Source organism: Perognathus longimembris, chromosome 28 (assembly GCF_023159225.1).
Source record: "Perognathus longimembris pacificus isolate PPM17 chromosome 28, ASM2315922v1, whole genome shotgun sequence".
Classification (NCBI taxonomy): domain Eukaryota; kingdom Metazoa; phylum Chordata; class Mammalia; order Rodentia; family Heteromyidae; genus Perognathus; species Perognathus longimembris.
Window position 1 is genome coordinate 77,654,955 of NC_063188.1, and position 22,100 is coordinate 77,677,054.

General features: G+C 45.1%; 1 protein-coding gene across 4 annotated transcripts in view; it reads left to right on the forward strand.

The window, feature by feature from the left end:
* The window catches only part of Otud5 (OTU deubiquitinase 5), a 40,241-nt gene extending 20,684 nt beyond the window's left edge, over window positions 1-19,557 (forward strand). For all 4 annotated transcript variants that reach the window (XM_048335634.1, XM_048335637.1, XM_048335636.1 and 1 more), the window contains 7 exons: window positions 7,419-7,483; window positions 7,568-7,724; window positions 7,824-7,972; window positions 15,801-16,004; window positions 17,822-18,023; window positions 18,104-18,217; window positions 18,519-19,557. In XM_048335634.1, coding sequence (XP_048191591.1) covers window positions 7,419-7,483; window positions 7,568-7,724; window positions 7,824-7,972; window positions 15,801-16,004; window positions 17,822-18,023; window positions 18,104-18,217; window positions 18,519-18,640 — 1,013 coding nt within the window. In that variant the 3' untranslated portion in view covers window positions 18,641-19,557. The remainder of the gene's footprint in view (window positions 1-7,418; window positions 7,484-7,567; window positions 7,725-7,823; window positions 7,973-15,800; window positions 16,005-17,821; window positions 18,024-18,103; window positions 18,218-18,518) is intronic.
* The last annotated feature ends 2,543 nt before the right edge of the window (window positions 19,558-22,100 follow it).

Genomic DNA, 22,100 nt, shown 5'->3' on the forward strand with positions numbered 1-22,100 from the left:
AGGCTGAGATTTGGGATCTTGGTTCGAAGCTCGTCCTGGCAGACTTTTCTACCAGATTTTTATCTCCAATTAACCAGCAAAAAGCCTGGCTGGAAGTGTAGCTCAAGCATTAGAGACCAACTGTGAGCAAAAAAAGCAGAGTAGGAGCCCAAGGCCCCGAGTTCAAGCCCAGTACCAGCATCATTAAAGGAAAAAAGAAATAGGTTGGTCTTTTGAGCCTTCTTGATATAAGTCAGGGCAAATATTGACTGTATTTTAGGGACCCTGAGGAGTAAGGACTTTGCCTAGACAGCAGAGGAGAGAAGTTGAGGCAAATCTGTTAAGCCATTAGTCATTCCCCTCCTGTCCACCCCTGGCAGAGCCTAGAAAGGAAGTAGGGTGGGGAAGGAGGGGGTTCACTCCTGTATTTGCACAGGCTTCTGTTTTTCCTGGATGGTGGCAAGGGCATCTACTGGCTGCATGCAGTGATTCTGTGTTGTCATTTACTTAGCTATATGGGTATTTACTCTCAGAGAATTTCTTTGGCAGGCCCTGGTGTATATGGGTACACATGTGCCAGTGTTTGTGGGTATCTCTGTATGCCTAGAGAAAGCAAAAATGTGTAATGCTTGGGGGTTATGGTTCATGCTGACCTCTGTGGCCCTAAGGAAGGATACAGCTCCTCATATCTGTTATCTGCTCCAGTCCCAGGCTTTTCTTGGTTTCTAGCTAATTCCTGTTAGAGCTCACGGGGAAACCGAGGTACATGAGATCAGTCTTGGTGACAGGAATTAAGGTAGAAGAGTTGATGGCTGGCTTGGGTGAGGGATGGTAATGTCACTTGGGTCCAGTACTCTTTAAGAGGCTGGCCTCAACCTTCACATCCCCATTCCCCATATATGGTCTTTGGTGAAGTGTGCTATGTTTCTGTGTTATTGTTACAACTGGGTAAATTGGATTTCTTTGGTGAGGATCATTTGAATTGGAGTGTGAAGTCTTTGGAACCAAGTTGGTTTTTGGTTTTGTTTTTGGTGTTAGTACTAGGGCTCGAAATTGGGGCCTGAGGGCTAGCCTTTAGGTTTTGCACTCAGGTTTATGCTCTACCACTTGCACCACAGTTCCACTTCTGGATTTTTGCTGGCTAATTGAAATAAGAGTCTCATGGACTTTTGTACCTGGTCTGGCTTTGAACTTTGGTCCTCAGGTCTCAGCCTCCTGAGTGGGTAAGATTACAGGTGTGAGCTACCTGAGCAATTAGTTCTGTTTTTTTTGTTTTGTTTTGGTTTGGTTTGAGAGTCTCCTTTTGTAGCTCAGGCTGGCTTTGAACTTGAGCTCTTCCTGCCTCAGCCTCCTGAGTGCTTGGATTACATGTGTGTGTACCACCACACTTACCAAAGGCTTGAAAATTTCTGAAGCCTCTTGGGATGGAATGGAGTATGGTAAGATTGTAGGGGACTTGTTCCAGCTGGATCATGAGAGGGGGGAACAGGTGCAGGTGGCCAAGTGCAGCATCAGCAAGAGGAGGAGTTTCAGTTTCTGTCAAAACAAGTTCTCTGAATTCCCCTACCTCTATAGGTCATTGGACAGCTCTTTCTCCTACCTTGCCTGCCCCCTTGCAAGTCCAGCCTGATCTCCAGCTCCATGACAACTATCTGGGAGGGGAAAGCTCTCTGAGGGACAGAGGTGGTTCTGTGAAAGTCAGAAAAACAAATTCATAGTTGAGTGCTTGTGATGTGATATACTTTCCTCACTTCTATCATTGAAGAAATCCTCGGTGCTTCTTGGTTGAGGCAGTCTTGATGGGGTTGGTAGAGTGCTAGCCAATGAGAGAAAGTGGCAGGTACCAAGTCCCAGTCCCAATCTCAGACCTAAAAAAAAAAAGAAGAAAGAAGAGGAGGAGGTACTGTTGCAAATTTTCATTCACATTAATGATTGTAAAACTAGGGTATAGCCTAAAATCAGTGGGTGGAGTGTCTCTCCCATACTTACATATACATGTATACTTGCGTATACATAAATGTTGTGACTTGCCCATACCTAAGGATCCTGTATGAAAAACTTAAATTAATAGTTTGGTGTGAATTTACTTGCTGGCGTTTTGAATGAAGGATATAGAAATAGATCCATTTGTGGACCTGTAGATTCAGTAAAGGGAGAGTCATGCCTGCTTGCAAGAGGAGAGACATCATTCTGTATTTGGGGCTTTACTCTGGTGGAAGAAGTGCAACAGAATTGAGGAAGGGCTTACTAAGCCATTCCCATAGCATTCTGGTTGACACTGAGGGTGGCTAGCAATGTGATGGAATTATTGTCTTCATGAAAAGTGGAGTTCCTGTTTCTTGCTCCTGTAGTCTTCACCAGTAGAAGAAGAGTTATTATCTCCACTTCATGGGTGAGGTCACTTCAGCCCCGAGGTCCCAGGTCTTATTCCGTGCCAGTGGGGAAAAGGGGAACTTTCTCATAAAATTCAACCCGCAGCTTCCTTCCGTGGACCATAGTCTCCCTTCTTTCCCCCATTTTCCTGTATCTGGTATCTAGCTCTGGCAGCCCACCCCTATTTTATCCCTTTGCTCCCATCTCAGTTCCTGTTTACAGCAGCTGCACACAGCACAGCCTGGCACCCCAAGCTCAGCCTACAGAAATAACCCCTCCAGTAGCCCAGGGCAGCCCACAGCCTATTCTGTGGTCCTGGCTTCTAAGAAAGGCAGCAGTGGGGGGGCTGCCTGTGTGTAGGACATGTGACTTGCTGGAAGTGCCCCTGGGGGAGTGTGTGGCCACAGAAGCCACATCCTTGTTTACATCAGTGATGGGGCTGCCCCTTCCCGCCTTCAGAGTCCCTACCCCTCCTTTCAGGTCTCTTCCCTCTCTGAGGACTTGTCAGGCACTGCCCATTTTCTCTCAGAGTAGTTTTGGTCTCCTTGTCATACAGAACCCCTCAGGGAGGGCAGCAAGGGCCTGGAAAGTAGACCACCAGGCATGAACGAGTTCTTCAGCTTTCCTGAGTGTCCTGAGACCTTCCTTGCCTGTGTATCCCAGTGAGATCTCATCAGAGCCATGGCCTTCTGGGGGAAACAAAGGGAAATTCCCTCTTTGTGGCAGCCAATGGAAATCAGGCTTGTCTGATCGTAAAGCCCAATTTCTTTAACTTTTTTCTTGTTATTATAAAGGTGATATACAGAAGGTTACGGTTTCATAAGTCAGGTAATGATCACATTTGTTTTCAGCCAGCATCATCTTCTTCCTTCACTCTCTCCCAGTTTTTCCTTCCTGTCCCTACCCACAAGTTCATTTTCAGCATAGTGTCCAGTGAGCACCACTGCTGCATTTGTTTACCCTTCGTCCCACCATTTCTGTGCCCCCAAAGACGGATAAATGAACAAATAAGACAGAAAACAAAGACAGCACTTTAATTTCTTAGAGAGAAGCATCCCAGCTCTATCCCTAGCCTATCTATCAGCTCAGCATTCTGATTTCCTTTGTATTTTGGGCCATGAGTCTGGGGGTTGGGTTTTAGGTATGAACTGATCTCTGCCTCCAGTAGGAGCCCGGTTTTGTTGAGCAGAAAGAAGTCTCTACATACCTTTGATGAGTATGGTGATAGAGGTGCTCTGGGGAGTAGGGAACTGGAGGTATAGTTGAGATAAAGTTCTTCCTTAGCATATGTGAGACCTTTAGTTTTATCCCCAGCACCAAATAAATAAATATTAAGAATATGTAAGATAATAGGCACTGAAGTATATGGAAAGTGTGTCCCAAAGGATGAGAATGTTTGAGGATCTTCAAGCAGGCAGAGGAAACCTGATTTTCTCTCCCCTTAATTTGACCAGAATCCATAGTGCCTGAATTATTTAAGCCACAGGCTACGCTGTCCACCTTCTTTTCTTTTCTTTTTCTTTTTGCCAGTCCTGGGCCTTGAACTCAGGGCTTGAGCACTGTCCCTGGCTTCTTTTTCCTGAAGGCTAGCACTCTGCCACTTGAGCCACAGCGCCACCTCTGGCTTTTTCTATATATGTGGTGCTGAGGAATCGAACCCAGGGCTTCATGTATATGAGGCAAGCACTCTACCATTAGGCCATGTTCCCAGCCACTGTCCACGTTCTTATAGATTATTTTAAAATTATTTTTTTGTGGGCCATGGGGCTTAAACTCAGGACCTGGGCATTGTCCCTGAGCTCTTTTGCTCAAGGCTGGTGCTCTACCACTGTGAGCCACAGTGTCACTTTCAGTTATTTCAAATTTTAACTGGAGTTTCAACCCATGCCTCCCTCTTGCTTGCTAGTCTGGCACTCTACAACTTGAGCCTGGTCTCCAACTCCATTTAGGTGTATGTATGTTTTATTTCTAACTAAACTGTGTTTTCCTGTAAGGCAGGGACAGGGTTTTTTTGGGAGGTGGGGGTGGGGGTGGGGGGAGATCCAAGACATGAGTTACTGGTGCCTAGCTGTCTTGTGGCCTTTTCATTCAAGGATGGTGTTCTGCTACTTGAGCTAAGAGCTCCAATTCTGGCTTTTTGGTGGTTAATTGGAGATGAATGTCTTCCGGCCAGGCCCTAGTGGCTCACACCTGTAATCCTAACTTCTCAGGAGTCTGAGATCCAAGGACTGTGATTTGATTTTTTTTTGCCAGTCATGGGGCTTGAACTCAGAGCCTGGGCACTGTCCTTGAGCTTTTTTTGCTCAAGGCTAGCACTCTACCACTTGAGCTACAGCAGCACTTGGAGCTTTTTCTGTGTATGTGGTACTGAGGAATTGAACCCAGGGCTTCATGCATGATAGGAAAGCACTTTACCACTAGGTCACACTCCCAGACCCAAGGCCTGGGATTTGAAACCAGCCTGGGCTGGAAAATTCCTGGAGACTCTTAGGTTCAATTAAGCACCAAAAATAGCTGGAGGCGGAGCTGTGGCTCAAGTGGTAGAGTACTAGCCTTGAGCAAAAAAAGCTCAGGGACAGCACCTGGGCCCTGAGTTCAAGCCCTAGAACTGGCACGCAAAAGTTTTATGGCCTTTTCTGCCCTAGCTAGCTTGGAATTATGATATTCATATCACTAAAAGTACAGGTGCCTGGCTGTTTGCTTCAGTCCTCTGCCCCCAGGCCCACTGCTAGTCACTTTATACCCATTATCTAATTGAATACCACCAAGTGGTCTTCAGATCATTATTCTCTTGCTTCTATTTTACAAATGTGGCATAGAAGTCAGAGTCACTTAGATCACTATTATCTGGCAGAATTAGGCTTGAAATTTTTCTTTCCTTTTTTTTCTTCCAGTATTGGGGATTGAACTCAGTGTCTCAGACTTGCTTGACACATGCTCTACTGCTAAGCCATGCTACCTCCAGCCTTTTTTGCACTAGTTATTTTCTTTTTGTTAGTTGTAGGGCTTGAAATCAGGGCCTAGGCACTGTCCCTGAGCCTCTTTTTCCTCAAGGCTAGTGCTCTACCACTTGAGCCATACCACCACTTCTGTTTTTGAGTACTTAATTGGAGATAAGAGTCTCATGGGGAGGGGACTTTTCTGCCTGGGCTGGCTTTGAACCACGATCCTCAGATCTCAGCATCCTGAGTAGCTGGGATTTACAAGCGTGAGCCACTGGTGCCCATCCTTGCACTGGTTATTTTGAGATAGTCATCCTTTTTGTCCAGTCCCTCATCAGAACATATAGATAGATATAGTATGTATGTATATGTGTATATATATATATATTTGTGTGTGTGTGTGTGTGTGTGTGTGCGTGTGCATGTGCATGTGTGCGTGCACAGGAGCCCCAGTATTGGAGTTTAAACTCAGGTCCTGGGTGCTGTCCTTTATATTTTTTGCACAAGGACAGCACTATACTAATTGAGCCACAGGTCTACTTATAGCTTTTGGGTGGTTGATTGGATATAAGAGTCTTGCAAACTTTCCTATCTTGGCTAACTTTGAACCGCATGTCTCACCTCTTTTCTTTTTTGCCACTCCCAGGGCTTGAACTCAGGGCCTGGGCACTGTTCCTGAACTTCTTTTGCTCAATTTAGTACTCTACCACTTGAGCCACAGCACCACTTCTGGCCTTTTCTTTTTATGTGGTACTGAGGAATGGAACCTAATGCTTCATGCATGCTAGGCAAGCACTCTACCACTAAGCCACATTCCCAGCCCCATTTCTCAGATCTTATCCTCCTGGGTGTCTAGGATTACCCGTGTGACCCACCAGTGCCCAGCACTATCTGCCTATTTTATGTTCCCCATCATAGCTGGGATGACAGGTGCGTGGTACTATGTTCAGCTCTTCCGTTGAAATGGAGTGTTCTGGACTTTCTGCCTGGACTGAGGTGGAACCACAATCCTTCTGATCTCAGCATCCCACATAACTGACACAATAAGAACATGCCACTATGCCAAGCTGTGGGTTGACAAGGGTCAAACTTTGGTACCCTGATCTCTACCTTGCAAGTAGCTAGGATTACTGGCACCAGGCTCTTTTCCTCCCTCCTTCTCTCCCTCCCTCTTTCTCTCCCTCCTTCCTTCTCTTCCTCCCTCCTGCTTTCCCTCCCTCCCTCCCATCCATCCTCGTGTGTACATGTGTGGTACTGGAGATTGAGCCCCAGGATCTTGTTCATTCCTCTTTTTGGTGCAAGTACAAAGGCCTTGTGCTCTCCCTTGGCTTTCTTGCTCACAGCTGGTGCTCTACCAGTTGAGCCGTGCTTCTAGTCTTTCATTTTACTTGCTAATTGGAGATTGAATCTTCCAGGCTTTTAGCCCAGGCCTGCTTCAAACTGAGATCCAGGTCTCATCCTCCTGAGTAGCTAGGATTAGAGGCATTAGTCACTGGTGCGTGGTTTTCATTCTTTTTTTCTGCCAAGGGGAATTGGATATTTATAACATCATTTGCAGGCCATACAAAATTATCAATGCAGGCCAGTGGCCTAGAGCAGCTGATGAGAGAAGCAGGCATGTCTGTCTCATCATGTAGCCAGTGATTTTGAGGACCTTATAAAGCCCCCTGGCCAGATGTTCCCCACCCCTGCTTTAGAGTGAGGAAAATTGAATCCCAGAGTTGATCTTACAGACTGACTCTTTGTGACATTGAACAAGTCACAGTCTCCTTCAGCCTAATGTTTCCTGAAGTGAAAATTAAAAGGGAATATAATACCCAATATGGATGGTACACAAGGCCACTTATGTGACTTAGAATGTTTGTCTGAGTTACACCCTAAACAAAGGTACCTGCTGAAGAAACCTGTAGTTACATCAACCCATAGTTGTATTCCGCTCATCTTGCTCTCATTCTTCAAGATTATCCTTGCTTTCCTCTTTGTTTTCACGAACCTGTTCCCACTACACAAGGGCAAGAACTCTCCAGGCCTTGGGGTAGGAAAGGGAGTTTTTCCTCATCACCTGCAGAACTCTTCTCTGGTAGCAGCTCTGACCCCAGCTTCTCCTTTCTTCTATCTCCTCAGCTGACCAGGTATATGGCGACCAGGACATGCATGAGGTTGTGCGAAAGCACTGCATGGACTATCTGGTAAGAACCCTAGGGAGGACTTGGGGGCGTGGAGGGTGGGAAGATCATTGCATTTAGACCTAGATCTTCCAATCTATTTCACAGATGAAGAATGCAGACTACTTCTCTAACTATGTCACAGAAGACTTCACAACCTATATCAACCGGAAGAGGAAAAACAATTGCCATGGCAACCACATTGAGATGCAGGCCATGGCAGAGATGTACAACCGCCCTGTAGAGGTGTACCAATATAGCACAGGTACTTCTGTAGTGGGTAGGTGAGGGCCTTAATGGTGCCTCAACTGAGACTGCCATACCTGGCCCCCTGTGGATGCTCCTTCCTTCTCTTTCTCTGCAGAACCTATCAACACATTCCATGGAATCCATCAAAATGAAGATGAACCCATTCGTGTCAGCTATCACCGGAATATTCACTATAATTCAGTGGTGAATCCTAATAAGGCCACCATTGGTGTAGGACTGGGACTCCCATCTTTTAAACCAGGGGTAAGTGAGTAATTTTGCCCAATGTGCTAGACAGATATGGAGCCTTGATGCTGCCTCTAGCCCACAGACATGTCCTATCTTCTTTCTGGGTCTACCCTAAGGGCTCATCTGTGTGTGAAATTGGAAAGTTATTACCAGTGTCTCTCAGGGTCATTCTGTGGTTTCAGATTGCAATGAGCTGGCTCAGTCATCTTTTACTCCTGTGGTGGTCTGACATTTTAGGGTACAGAGTCCTGTTTGGAGAGACTAAGGTAGAGCTTAGACTGAGTATCTTGACATCCATGTGGACTGTCTACTGGGATCACAGAAACTTGAATCTTAATATAGGCCACGAGTCATAGCTTACCAGATGTGGATCCCTAAGGCAGGTTGTACAAACGTTTTGGGCAGCCTGACTGAACGAAAAGCACTTCACCCCAGGCAGATGCAGTTGATGTCAGTAGGGCATAGTAAGTTTGGTGCTGATGGCTCACTCCTGTTATCCTAGTTACTCAGGAGGCTCAGGCCTGAGGACTGAAGTTCAAAGCCAGCCAGAGATTTTTTGGCTGGTCCCTGTTTGCACTCAAGGCTAGTGCTCTACCACTTGAGCCACAGTGACATTTTTTACTTTTTCTTTTTCTTTTTGGTAGGTCAGGGGACTTGAATTCTAGGGCTGGGCACTGTCCCTGAGCTCTTCAGCTCAAGGCTAGTGCTCTACCACTCTGAGCCATATAGTACCATTTCTGTTTTTTCTGGTTGTTAATTGGATATGAGTCTCAGAGCCTTTCCTGCCCAGCCTGTTTTTGAACCTCAATCCTCAAATCTCAGCCTCCCAAGTAGCTAGGATTACAGGTATATGAGTCACCAGTGCCAGCCTGACTTTTCTGAGTAGTTTATTGGAGATAAGAGTTTCAGTGACTTAGTGACTTCAGCCTGGGCTGGCTTCAAACTGTGATCCTCAGAGCTGTGAGGCTCTTGATTTCCAATTAACCCCCAAAAATCTGAAAGTGGAGCTGTGGCCCAAACAGAGTACTAGCCTTAAGCAAAAAAGCTGGACAGTGCCCAGACCCTGAGTTCAAACCTCAGTACCAGCACCCTCCACAAAAATAAGAGGGGAGCAGTACATTTTCCAGAGCATGCTGACAAATTCTCATTCCTTCCTTCCTTCCTTCCTTCCCTCCTTTTCTCCCTCACCTCTTGAGGATTTTGATAATGTCGATTCAGATTTCATTACTTAAAATACAGAAAGTGGTCTTGCCTCATTTTAGGACACTAACACCAACACATCCTCCAACATAGTAGGGTTATGTTTTTGTTTGGTTTTGGTTTTGCCAGTCCTGGGGCTTTGAGTCAGGGCCTGAGCACTGTCCTTGGCTTATTTTTTGCTCAAGGCTAGCCCTCTACCACTTGAGCCACAGTGCCACTTCTGGCTTTTTCTGTGTATGTGGTGCTGAGGAATCGAACCCAGGGCTTTATTGCACATGAGGCAAACACTCTGCCACTAGGCCACATTCCCAGCCCCCTGAGCGTTTTTTGTAATAGGTTTGCTCTCTACCAGTGGAGCCACAGCTCTACTTCTGATTTTTTTTTTTTTTTAGTGATTAATCGGAGATAAGAGTCTCATGCATGGACTTATTGCCAGACTGGCTTTGAATTATGATCTTCAGATCTCAGATTTCTAAGTTGCTAGGATTACATGCATGAGCCACCAGACCCAGATTATACTTAGGTTTTTTTTTTTGTTTGTTTGTTTTTTTGCCAGTTCTGGCGCTTGGACTCAGGGCCTTGAGCACTCTCCCTGGCTTCTCCTTGCTCAAGGCTAGCACTCTGCCACTTGGGCCACAGCGCCACTTCTGGTCATTTTCTATATATGTGTTGCTGGGGAATCGAACCCTGGGCTTCAGGTATATGAGGCAAGAATTCTTGCCACTAGGCCATATTCCCAGCCCTATACTTAGTTTTAATCCCATCCTACATTTTCTTTGCCAGTCCTAGGGCTTGAACTCAGGGCCTGGATGTTGTCCCTGAGTTTTAGTGGTCAAGGCTAGTATTCTACCAATAGAGCCACAGCTCTACTTCAGCTTTTTGGTGATTAATTGGAGATAACAGGAGTCTCATGGACTTTACTGCCTGGGATGACTGTGAACTATGGTCCTCAGATCTCACTCTCCTGAGTAGCTAGGATCACAGAAGTCAGCCACTGGAGCCCTGGCCACACTTACTTTGTTGATGAATTTCTGCCAGCTTTTAGTTTTAATTGTCATGCACACATATATGGGTGTGTTAATATGTGTGTATTTCTGGGGATATAATGCAGAGAGCCTCACACATGCCAGGCAACCATTCTACCATTGAGTGCTTCCTTTGTTAGTTCCTGTTTCAAGTTTTTTAATTGGTTCCAGTACTAGGGTTTGAACTCAAGGCCTGGGCTCTGTCTCTTAGCTTTTTATTCAATGCTGGCATTCTAACTCTTGAACCACACCTCCACTTTTGACATTTGATGGTTACTTGGAGATAGTCTCTGGGACTTTCGTGAGACTCCAACCTTCTGAGTAGCAAGGATTAAAGGCATGAACCACTAGCTCCCAGGCCCATTCCAATTTTTTTGCTAGTCCTGGGGCTTGAATTCAGGGCCTTGACACTGTCCCTGAGCTTCCTTTTGCTCAAGGCTAGCACTTGATCACTTGAGCCACTGAGCCACTTCCAGCTTTTTCTTTTTATGTGGTACGGAGGAATTAAACCCATGCATGCTAGGCAAGCACTGTACCATTTAACCAGATTCTCAACATCCAATAATTTTTGTGTGTGCAGATCCTGGGACTCTGGGCCTACATGCTGTGTCTGGGCTATTGACCTCAAGGCTAGCTTGTACCACTTGAGCCACAGCTCTATTTCCAGCTTTTGAGAGGTTAATTGGAGATGGGGGTTTCATGGACTTTACTACTCTGGCTGGCTTCTAGCCATGATCCTCAGATCTCAGCCTCAGCCCAACTTTTTCTTTTTTTCCAAGGGAGAGTGCAAATACAGTCCCAACTTTTTTTTTTTTTGGCCAGTCCTGGGCCTTGGACTCAGGGCCTGAGCACCATCCCTGGCTTCTTCCCGCTCAAGGCCAGCACTCTGCCACCTGAGCTACAGCGCCCCTTCTGGCCGTTTTCCATATATGTGGTGCTGGGGAATCGAACCGAGAGCTTCATGTGTAGGAGGCAAGCACTCTTGCCACTAGGCCATATTCCCAGCCCCAGTCCCAACTTTTTTAATAAAGCATTTCCTTGGTTTTTTGGTCTCACAAGGTGTTTGCAGGTTCATCAGTTTTTGGTCTTACAAGGTGCTTCAGGTTTATCTCTGGTATTTTTTAGTCCTAGAAGTAGCCATTTTTGCACTAGAAAATTTTATTACAGAATGTTAGTAGAAACCCAGAGTTAAGTGCTGAATGTGCTTTGTCACTGGGTTGTCCTTGCTTCTGTGTCCTCTTAACTCACAGAGCTAGGCACTATGTGTGCATATACACACTAATATCTGTGCTCACATATTTATCAGTATATGTAAATATAGGCATCTAAATCTGCATTAAACTAAGCATGAAGCTGGGTGCTGGTGTCTCATCCCTGTAATCCTAGCTACTCATGAGATTGAGATCTGAGGCTTATGGTTTGAAGGGAAGCTGGTTGCAGGAAAGTCAATGAGACTCTTTTAATATCTACCAAAAGCTGGAAGTAGTGGTAGAGTGCCAGCTTTGAGCACAAAAGTTAAGGGATGGTGCGCAGGTCCTGAATTCAGGCCCCAAGATGGGTGCAATAAAAAGAAAAAAAAACTAAATTTGAGTTTTTACAGTGACTGGAATGATGATCTCCCCTAGTTGTGAGTTAAATTCCCACTCCAAAGGTGGGAAACCTTTCCCACCCAGCACCCACTATTTACATAACTACTATGTGCATATAGATAAGTAAGTTGGGACCTACTCATTAACTTGGTACCCCCTGGAGGACCAACTGGTCGGCACAATTCCTTTTGCCTTTAGTGTTACAAATTCCATTCACTTTCAGGATGCCTTAGGTTACCAGTTCCCTGCAGGTCCTTGCATACATTTGTAATTTATTTAGATTCTTTTGTCACTGTCTGCTTTGTGTTCTAAATTCCCCTTGGGCTCTTAATTGGTCTTTTTTTTAAATCTGTGTGCCTTGAGGATTAGTCTTTGTTTTGTAAATTTCTACGTGTTTTGACTTACCCTAACTACCTACCTTTTTGGGAATATTCCTTTTTCTTTCTGCATCTTGAAAGTTTCTGCTGCACATGTTCACCTATCTACAACCACTAGTTTATTTACTCTGGTTTTGCCTGTTGTAGAATGTCTTTGGAGACATACCAACAACTAGTGTTTTGAGATAGATTGGTTGCATTAAGTTCCCTCCAATTTAAAAAAGTTTATTTTATTTTATTTTTTGGTGGTGGGACTTGGAGCTTGAACTCAGGCCTGAACTCAGGGTCTCATAATTTGACTTGGCTGTCTTGCTTTAAGCTGGTGTTTTACCACTTGATCCATATTTCCAGTCTGGCATTTTGTTGCCTAACTGAAGACAGACTCAAACTTTTCTGCAGGGGCTGGCTTTGAACCACACTCCTCCAGGACTCAATCTCCTGAGTAGCCAGAATTGCAGTCATGAGCCACCAATATACTAGGCTAGCATCTCTAGTTTTTGGTGTTTATGAATAAAGCTACTGTCTACAGATTTTTATGTGGACATAAGGTTTTAGATTATATAAATATCTACAAGCAAGATTACTGGGTCATATAAGACCATGCTTTGATTCGTAAGAAACTGCTAACCTATCTTCTGAAGTGGGTACATTTTTTTGTACCCCACTCCCTATCATTACAAAGTTCCTAAATTCCTAGGCGCTTAGGATGTAGCTTAGGTGGTTAAGTACCTGTGTAGCTCAAACTCGAGTACTACCTGCCAAAATCAAAACTTGTTCTCCATCCTTTGTAACAATCTTCCCACCATTTATTTTGAATTTTGGCCATTCTGTTTAGATGTGTAGTTGTAGCATACTATCTTTTTTTACTTGCCTAATGATAGTGTTTAACTTCTTTTTGTTTTTGCCAGTCCTGGGGCTTGGACTCAGGGCCTGAGCACTGCCCCTGGCTTCTTTTTGCTCAAGGCTAGCACCCTGCCACTTGAGCCACAGCGCCACTTCTGGCCGTTTTCTATATATGTGGTGCTGGGGAATGGAACTCAGGGTTTCATGTATATGAGAGAAGCACTCTTACCACTAGGCCATATTCCCAGCCCCAGCTTCTTTTTTTTATTGTCAAGATGATGTACAAAGGGCTGGGAATTTTTTTTTATTGTCAAGATGATGTACAAAGGGCTGGGAATATGGCCTAGTGGCGAGAGTGCTTGCCTCATATACATGAAGCCCTGGGTTCCATTCCCCAGCACCACATATATAGAAAACGACCAGAAGTGGCGCTGTGGCTCAAGTGGCAGAGTGTTAGCCTTGAACAAAAAGAAGTCAGGGACAGTGCTCAGGCCCTGAGTCCAAGCCCCAGGACTGGCAAAAAAAAAAAAAAGATGATGTACAGAGGGGTTACAGTCACATACTTAAGGTACTGAATATATATACATTTCTTGTCATACTTGTTACCCCCTTCCTCATTTTTCTCCCTCCTTCCTTCTCCCCACCCCTCAGCCCACCCCCCTTGCTTTCTTCATTTCTTAAAAAAAATCTTCCCCTCGGTGTACATTGTCAATTGTGTCTATAATGCTTATGACCTCTATGATTATTAACAATAAAACAATTCCTCCCAGATCAGGTGATATATACATATACATTGCTTTTCTTTTGCTTAATGTAATCTCTTCCTTCTTTTTCGCTCATGTATTCCCTCTCCCTGCTGTCCTTGAGTTGCTTAGTTTGTTCTCATCAGTGTCCATTGTAGCTGTTGGGCCCTTTCTACTGTATTTTTACTCCCATTTTCCACTCATTCTGTGCCCTCCTCCCAACTTCTTTCAGATGTGCACATGTATACACCTTATGTGAAGTAAAGGGTATAGGGTCCTTTATATTCTCTAAGACTAATTACAAGAAGTCCTTTGCTTCCTTATCTTTGGAGTTGGGTGTTAGAAATAAATAACAAAGAGACATGACTAAAGAAAGCAGGACCCCAAGGTACCAATTCACCGGGAGACCAAAAAGAAGAAGTCCTTTGCTTCCTTATCTTTAGAGTTGGTTGTTAGAAATAAATAACAAAGAGACATGACAAAGAAGCAGGACCCAAGGTACCAATTCACAGGGAGACCAGAAAAGGTCAGTTTCCAAAGAAAGGCACAAAAACCACAAACACTAATTCATATGTACATGAATTAATATCCAGCTTTTTAAAGTGATTTATCACTGAGCGATATCCCCAGACCAAGCATTTTTACATATCTGTTTACCGTCTGTTTATCTTTTTTTTGAATTCTGTGTTTAGATTGCTTACCTAATTTTAGTTTTTAGGGTTTTTTTTCTTTTGGTTGTTGTTTTTTTTTTATCAGTGTTCGGATGGAACCCGAAGCTTTCCATTTGTGTTTTATCATTACTACACGCTTACTCCATTTTCTTATATTAAAATTGTTTTGTCCCTCACTTTTCTGCACAGTAGAGAATTACATTGTATACCAATACTTAACTCACATGCATTTCTATGTGGAATGTGTATGGCAATGTTAACTGATGGACTAAAGTGTGGCTCAAGTGATAGAGGGATTACTGAGTTCATTTCCCAGTACTAGCAATTTATTAGTTAATTCTATGCCAGTCCTGGGGCTTGAACTCCAGGGACCTGGGTGTTGTCCTTGAGTTTTGGTTTTGTTTTGTTTTGTTTTTGCTTAAGGCGAGGGCTCTACCCCTTGTGCCACAGCTCTTCTCCCAGAGTTTTTTGGTAGTTAACTAGAAATAATAGCCTCAGGGAGTTTCTTGCCCAGGCTGACTTTAACCCTTATTCTCAGATCTTAGCCTCCCGAATAGCTAAGATTATAGACCTGCCTTTTTCTTTTTTTAGAAAAAAGTTAATGGGTGTGATGTAAGTGCTTTTAATCCCAGCACTCCAGAAGGTAGGGCAGAGAATTGTGAGCTCAAGGCCATCCTGAGCCAAGAGCTTGTCACAAAACAACAATGATGATGATGATGATGTTAACTAAAGCTTCACAAAGCAATATTTATGCCATGAGACTTATTTTTCCTGCTGTTTCATATTTTAAAACGCTGTTGTATCTCACATCCTAACATGATATAGTGCCCTATAACTCATAGCATCTATGCCATACCAGTCTTGGTCCTTCATCTCCCAGAGCCTCACCTAGTCCCCTACTCCCTTCACCCTGTGTCTGCTGAGCTCTGTTCTCTGCTCATCTTTTTTCTGCTCCATCTTTTTTCTGCTCCATCTGAGTATATGTAAGGAAGGTGTTGTGAAACTGAGTCATCACTAGGTGAGGCTTCTTTAAGGACAAGTTTACAGGTAGCTGCTGCCTTAGACTTAGTGCCTCCTCTGAGATATCTTGAGGTTGGGTTAGGGCTTCTGAGTGTGTGTATCAGTTTGGAATGACCGGTCTCATAACTGAAGCCTGTTTTCCCCCAGTCCCTGAACCATAGACAGCCTCTCTGTCAAGAGTTTCTTTGTGGGAGTACCTTCCTTTTTGTTGTGGTCTTTGCTGGAGCTTGTGAGACTATATTTCTGAACCTATTTTGTAACCATTACATGAAACAAGTCCAAATCAGACAAATAACCTCCTAGAATGGTTACAAATTTAGTTCTTTACCAGTTTTTGAAGGTCACCCAACATTCCTGTTTTTCTCCCCTTTGCAGTTTGCAGAACAGTCCTTAATGAAGAATGCCATAAAGACATCAGAAGAATCGTGGATTGAACAACAAATGTTAGAAGACAAGAAACGAGCCACAGACTGGGAGGCCACAAACGAGGCCATTGAGGAACAGGTGGCCCGAGAATCCTATTTGCAGTGGCTGAGGGATCAGGAGAAACAGGCCCGCCAGGTCCGAGGCACCAGTCAGGTGGGTCAGGGACTGGTCAGGCAAAGAAAACCCCATATTTACTTCCTCTGTTTTGTCCCCAAATGAATAGAGAAAAATGAAGTGGTTGTGACATCAGGGAAGGAAGGAAGTGAGCTCCCAGCCACATCTGTAACTCGTCTTGGCATTGTGCCTTAGATCTCAAAACACTTGTGCTAAAGAAGTGAGGGAGAATGGCCTCTGCTGCCAATGACACAAGTGATCCATGCTAGGTATAGAGAGACAAGCGTTGTTTCACACCCTTGCATGCCAGGCTCTGTACTGAAGATGTAAACTCAGAGCACACTGCTCTGTTCGCAGTGATCCTACCTATTGAGAGAGAGACTTGCTAGGCGCTGCTGGCTCACGCCTGTAATCCTAGTTACTCAAGAGGTTGAGCTCTGATGATTATAGTTTGAAACCAGCCTGGGCAGGAAAGTCTATGAAACTCTTTCCACTAAATTACCCCTAAAAGCCAGAAGTGGAGCTGTGGCTCATAGTGGTAGAGTGCTGGCCTTGAGCAAAAAAGCTTCTTAGTTGAGAAGTGTGATAGCTGAAAAATGGAGAATCTGAGTACAGAGAATGACTGGGACTGAGTGGAGAGAGGCAAAAGCCCATAGGGTTAAATAATGTGATTAGCATATACCTTAGAACAGGTGAGACTTGAGCAAAAGCTTGTAGAAGTGAGGAGGACATTAGCTATACACAAAGATGAGGAAGTCAGAGGACTGGGCCAGTACATCTGCTGTAAATTAGGCACAGCCTGTAGCAAGGCCAGTATAGCTAAATAGAATGTAGTACTTATGTATTCAGTCAGGGAGATGGTGTGGTCAGGTTGGGTAGGGAGATGGGGCTGTGGAGAGGTTTCCTTCTTTCTTGGAGTGAGGCAGAAACAATGGGATTTTGGGGTAGGGGGTGGGGTGTGTGTGCACAAGTGTGTGTCAGAAACAATGGGATTTTGAATGTGTGTGGGGGTGTGGGGGGGTGTGGTGTGCATGCTAATCCTAGGGCTTGACTTCGGGCCTGGGCACTGTCCATAAACTTTTAAAAATTTTATTTATTAAATTTTGTTGACAAGGTGTTGTGCAAAAGGGGTACAGTTACATAATAGGGCAGTGAGTACATTTCTTGTGATATCTTACACTCTCGCATAAACTTCTTTTTGCTAGGGCTCTACCACTTGAGCCACAAGCTCCACTTCTGGCTTTTTGGGTAATTTAGTGTAAAGAGTCTCATAGACTCTCCTGCCCAGGCTGGCTTCAAATCATGAGTAGTTTAGAATTATAGCCGTTAGCCACAGGCACTTGCATTTAAGTTAAGTTTTAATAGGATTTCTCCTATAGATTGTAGAAGCCCCCCACCCTACTCCCCTGCAAGGAATCAGCAGAGAAGAAGCTACTAGAGTAGTCCTGGTGAATGGTGGTCTGATAGTGACAGGGCTGTGGTGGTGGTGAGAAGGGGTGGGGATCTGTTGAAGGTAGAGGGAATAGATAGGGCTCTCAGGATTGCAAAGATTTGAGAGTAGGGTATTAAGAAGCTCAACCTGGGGTTGGAGATGTGGCTGTTAGAGCAAGCACCAGCCAATGAGTGAGAGTCAGGTACTAAGTTTGAGTTCTGGTCTCAGACCAAAAAGAAAAAAAATGCTCAATCTGTGTCCTGAGAGAGAGCTTGTGGTTCAGTGTGTGAATGGGAATGACTGGGACATAGAATGAAGCTGTTTCTTCACCTGTCTCTTAGGAAAAGAGTAGTTGGGGAGGCTGAAGCTCAAGAGGGTTGTTGGCTTTTCTTGGTCCTTATGGGTTTTTCCTTCCCCACTGCAGACTCGGAAAGCCAGCGCCACATGTAGTTCAGCGACAGCAGCTGCGGCCAGTGGCCTAGAAGAGTGGACAAGCCGATCTCCGAGGCAGCGGAGTTCAGCCTCATCACCTGAGCACCCCGAGCTGCATGCTGAGCTGGGCATCAAGCCCCCTTCCCCAGGCACTGTCTTAGCTCTTGCCAAACCTCCTTCACCCTGTGCACCAGGTCAGTGACTTGTTTGCAGGCTGAGAGCTGGTAGTAGGCTTGGGGCCTGGGCTCTACCTCTGATTATTCGTCTGCCTCAGGTACAAGCAGTCAGTTCTCCGCTGGAGCCGATCGGGCCACCTCTCCTCTTGTATCTCTCTACCCTGCGTTGGAGTGCCGGGCCCTTATTCAGCAGATGTCTCCCTCTGCCTTTGGTAAGTCACCCCTGGGATGGGCCACCTGGAAGTTGGGGAGACTGGAAAAAGTGGTAATTCCTAAGAAGGGGATTTTAGAACCTGGCCATCTCCCCCACAAGTTAGAGGCACCAGCGGATGTTTTTCAAGTCCAAGGGGTTTTCCCCACAAGGGATCTCTAGTGGGGCTGAGGCCTTTGAGAGAAAGGAATGGCAGGGGCCTGGGTGGGATTTCTGGGTGGGAATTGGCCAAGAGTGGGGCAAGTTGGCTCATGGTGTCCTGTCATCCTTCTCTCTCTCCTTTTTTTTTTCCTACCTAACAGGTCTGAATGATTGGGATGACGATGAGATCCTAGCGTCTGTGCTGGCAGTGTCTCAGCAGGAATATCTAGACAGTATGAAGAAAAATAAAGTGCACAGAGACCCACCCCCGGACAAGAGTTGATGGAGACACAGGAATTGGACAACATCTCCTAAACCCCGACTCTTGGGCCTCTGGTGCCACCCCACGTTCTTTGGCTTTCTTTTACCTCTCTCCCCTCTTTTCTCTCCTCCACTTTCCCTTATGGCTGGCCCACCCTGCACTCCATCTCACACCTGCCTCCATCATTTGTCTCCACCAGCTGTTGTGCCCTTTGCCCCCTGCACAGCACCATCCCTGCATTCCACAGGGCACTCTGGCAGGGGTGCAGAAGGTAGGCAAGAGGCACACAAAGACATCACCTGACAGCCAGACAGTCCCAGGAAAGAACGCCTCCTGCTTGCTCTTCCTTCTGAGATCAAATAATCTTGCCACCATATCCCCCTACAAAGATGCCAGCGAGGTGGGAGGATGGAGTGGGAAATTTCCCTTTCAACTACCCCAATGTCTGAGCCTCGATGTCGAATTTTCTTTATTAAAATGTACTTTATCTTACAAAACTCAACCAATCCAAATTGATGTAGACAACAGCATTAACTCTGTGAAGGTGGCATTGTTGGTTCCGGGGCAGATAGGCTGGCCATGGGGCATGGAAGATGCAAAAGATGTGGGGTGCCACTGTTTTCTGGTCTCCAGCTCCCTGGAGGTGAGCTGAGGGCTTGGGGTGTGAGCCAGAGTGGGGGCGGGGGTGGCAGATGTCTAACTGGCTTTGGACAATGAGACCCTGACCTTGCTGCATTCCTTTTGCTTCCACCACCACCACTAGTCTCTGGAATCTTGAGGTGGGGGGCATTTTGGGGGATCATGGCCACCACCCAAGATTTGAGTGTAGGGAGTGGGAGCAGCCTTGGCAGATGGGGCACCGGTGCCCTGCAGGTGTTGACAAGATCCACCATCTGTAATGTCCTTGGCACAATAAAACCAAATGTCAGTTTCCCTGAGCTGCTCTGTTCTGTGTGGGGCAGGGCGGTGGGTGGGTTTCTGGGAAGAGATGATGACAACACTTGGCTTGACCTCAGACATCCACATGCTCTTCAGTAATGGCTGTCTGCAAGTTCATGTTTGGTTGGTGTGTGTGTGTGTGTGTGAGAGAGAGAGAGAGAGAATATACTGAGCATACCAAGGCTTTAACTCTGGGCCTGGCACTTGCTTCAGTTTTTTGCTGAAGGCTGGCCTTCTATCACTTGTCCCACACCCCACAGTTAATTGGAGATAAGAATGGGGAGGAAGGGCTGGCTTCAAACCTGACCTTAAGATCTCAGCCTCCTGAGTGACTAGGATTACATACAATCACCTACCCAGCTGCAGGCTGGTATTTTTTGTTTTTGTGTGCTGGTCCTAGGGCTTGAGCTCTGCCTTGGTGCTGCCCCTGAGCTTCTCTTCTTTTGCTCAAGGCTAGTGCTCTAGCACTGGAGCCACAGGCTCCACTTTTGGCTTTTTGGTGGTGAATTGGAGATAAAGACTCTCATGGGCTTTTCTACCCGTGCTGTCTTTTAACTATGATCCTCAGATTTCAGCTTCCTGAGTAGCTAGGATTATAGGCAGGAGCTGTTGGTGTCTCACCTTCCTGCTTATTAAACTTTGTTCTGATCACGAGTGGTAGGTAGTATGTATTATAGTCCTAACTGCTCTTGAGACTCAAGCCAGAGTATTTTTTGTTAGAACTCAATAGTTCCAGATTAGAGTGGGTGACAGAGATAGACCCTGATTGGTTTTTCTTCTTTTTCAAAATACTCTTCAATCAGGGACTAATTTTTTTTTTAATCTCCTTTGTTTTAACCCCCCCCCCCCCACACACACACACCTGGGATTGTGGAGTGGGGAGACTAAATTTCTAGTCTGAATTCCAACTACTCACTTGCTTACAACTCTTGTCTCTCACTCCCTAGATTGCTCTTTCTTATGATAATCAGATGAGGAAATGCTTTAGAAATGCCCTACTGACACTTCCTTAGCAGCCTGTGTTTAGAGAGTGACCTGTGGGAGTTCTGGGGCTGTTGTGGAAGCTGAAGAATGAAATAGTTAAATCTTTTGTTGTTGTTTACCAGTCTTCTTGACACTTTTGTCCCTGCTCTTCTTAGGGAGAAAGCCCAGGTGCTAAAAGCTGGATGAACCCCAAGTTTTCTCAAAAGATCCTTTTTTCCCTGCCTGGCTTTCAGGGTCCCTATGGACCCCAAGAATGTTTGTCACCGCAGGTGAGAGCATGACTTGCTGAATGGCTGGCTGTAGGGTATTGGAATACAGTGGTCAAACATGAATGTTAAGAAGGTTGATTTGAAACCTACTTCTGTGGTTTTCTAGTTTTATGGCTTTAGGTACTCTTGAGTTTCAACTTCCCTTCTGCAGATACTGGAGTAGGTTTTTTTTTTACTTTTTAAGATTTTTTTAAAAAAAGTTTTATTTATATATTGCCAGTCCTGGGGCTTGCATTCAGGGCCTGAGCACTGTCCCTGGCTTCTTTTTGCTTAAGGGTAGCACTCTACCACTAGAGCTACAGCACCACTTCTGGCTTTTTCTATATATGTGGTGCTGAGGAATCAAACCCAGGGCTTCATGTATATGAAGCAAGCACTCTACCACTAGGCCATATTCTCAGCCCCTGGAGTAGTGTTTACTAACCTCATGCTCTCAGTGATTGTGAGCTTTAACAGACAGTGTATATAGTGAACATAATATACTTCTAGGCATTTTAGCACTTGGTGAGAGCACAAATATTAGAGGGTATTATTAATTATCCTATTGTGGAAATTTTACATCATTTGTCCATATTTCCTTGACATCTACCTGCGGTTCAACCTTCCTTGTCTACAGCTACCAACTTCATTTGTCTTTTGAGACAAGTTAGAGGATCACCTTAGAAGCCACGTGACCTCATTCACATTCTCAAAGCTACAAATCCCCAATAACTGTACTACAAATAAACCTTGGCAGAGGTGATGATACTTAACTTTGTGTGTGCCTAAGATCTATTACCCCCCAACTAAAGCTTAACGGGCTTATAGTAGCCCTCTAGTACTGTTGGATGAACAAGGGAGAGTACATGTGTGTGTTTACGTTTTGAATGTTGTCCCTATGTGTGACTTTCTTGAATTTTTCTATGCATCTCACAGTGTCTCCCTAGTCTCTCTGTATGTGTGTGTGAATCTGATGAGGGCTTGTTTCCAGGTATTTCAGATGGTGACTGAGTGTGGGACTCTTAACAGTTTGTGTCTCTATCAGAGATGAGTGCATGTCTGCATGGGACTATAACAATGCATCTGTGGATTCTCTCTGATGGAAATAGATGTCCATTTGTATTCCTGTAACAGATTCCAGGTGCCTATTCCAGGATAGTTTTGGTGACCAGGCTGCATGTCTGATAGTGTTTGTGCCTTGGTCTTTCAGTGTGTTTTTGTGACACTGCAAATCTTACATGGTTCTTTCACATCGCTACATGCCTGCTTTTGGAGTACTGCATATGTTTCTACAGCATCTGTGTATCTTC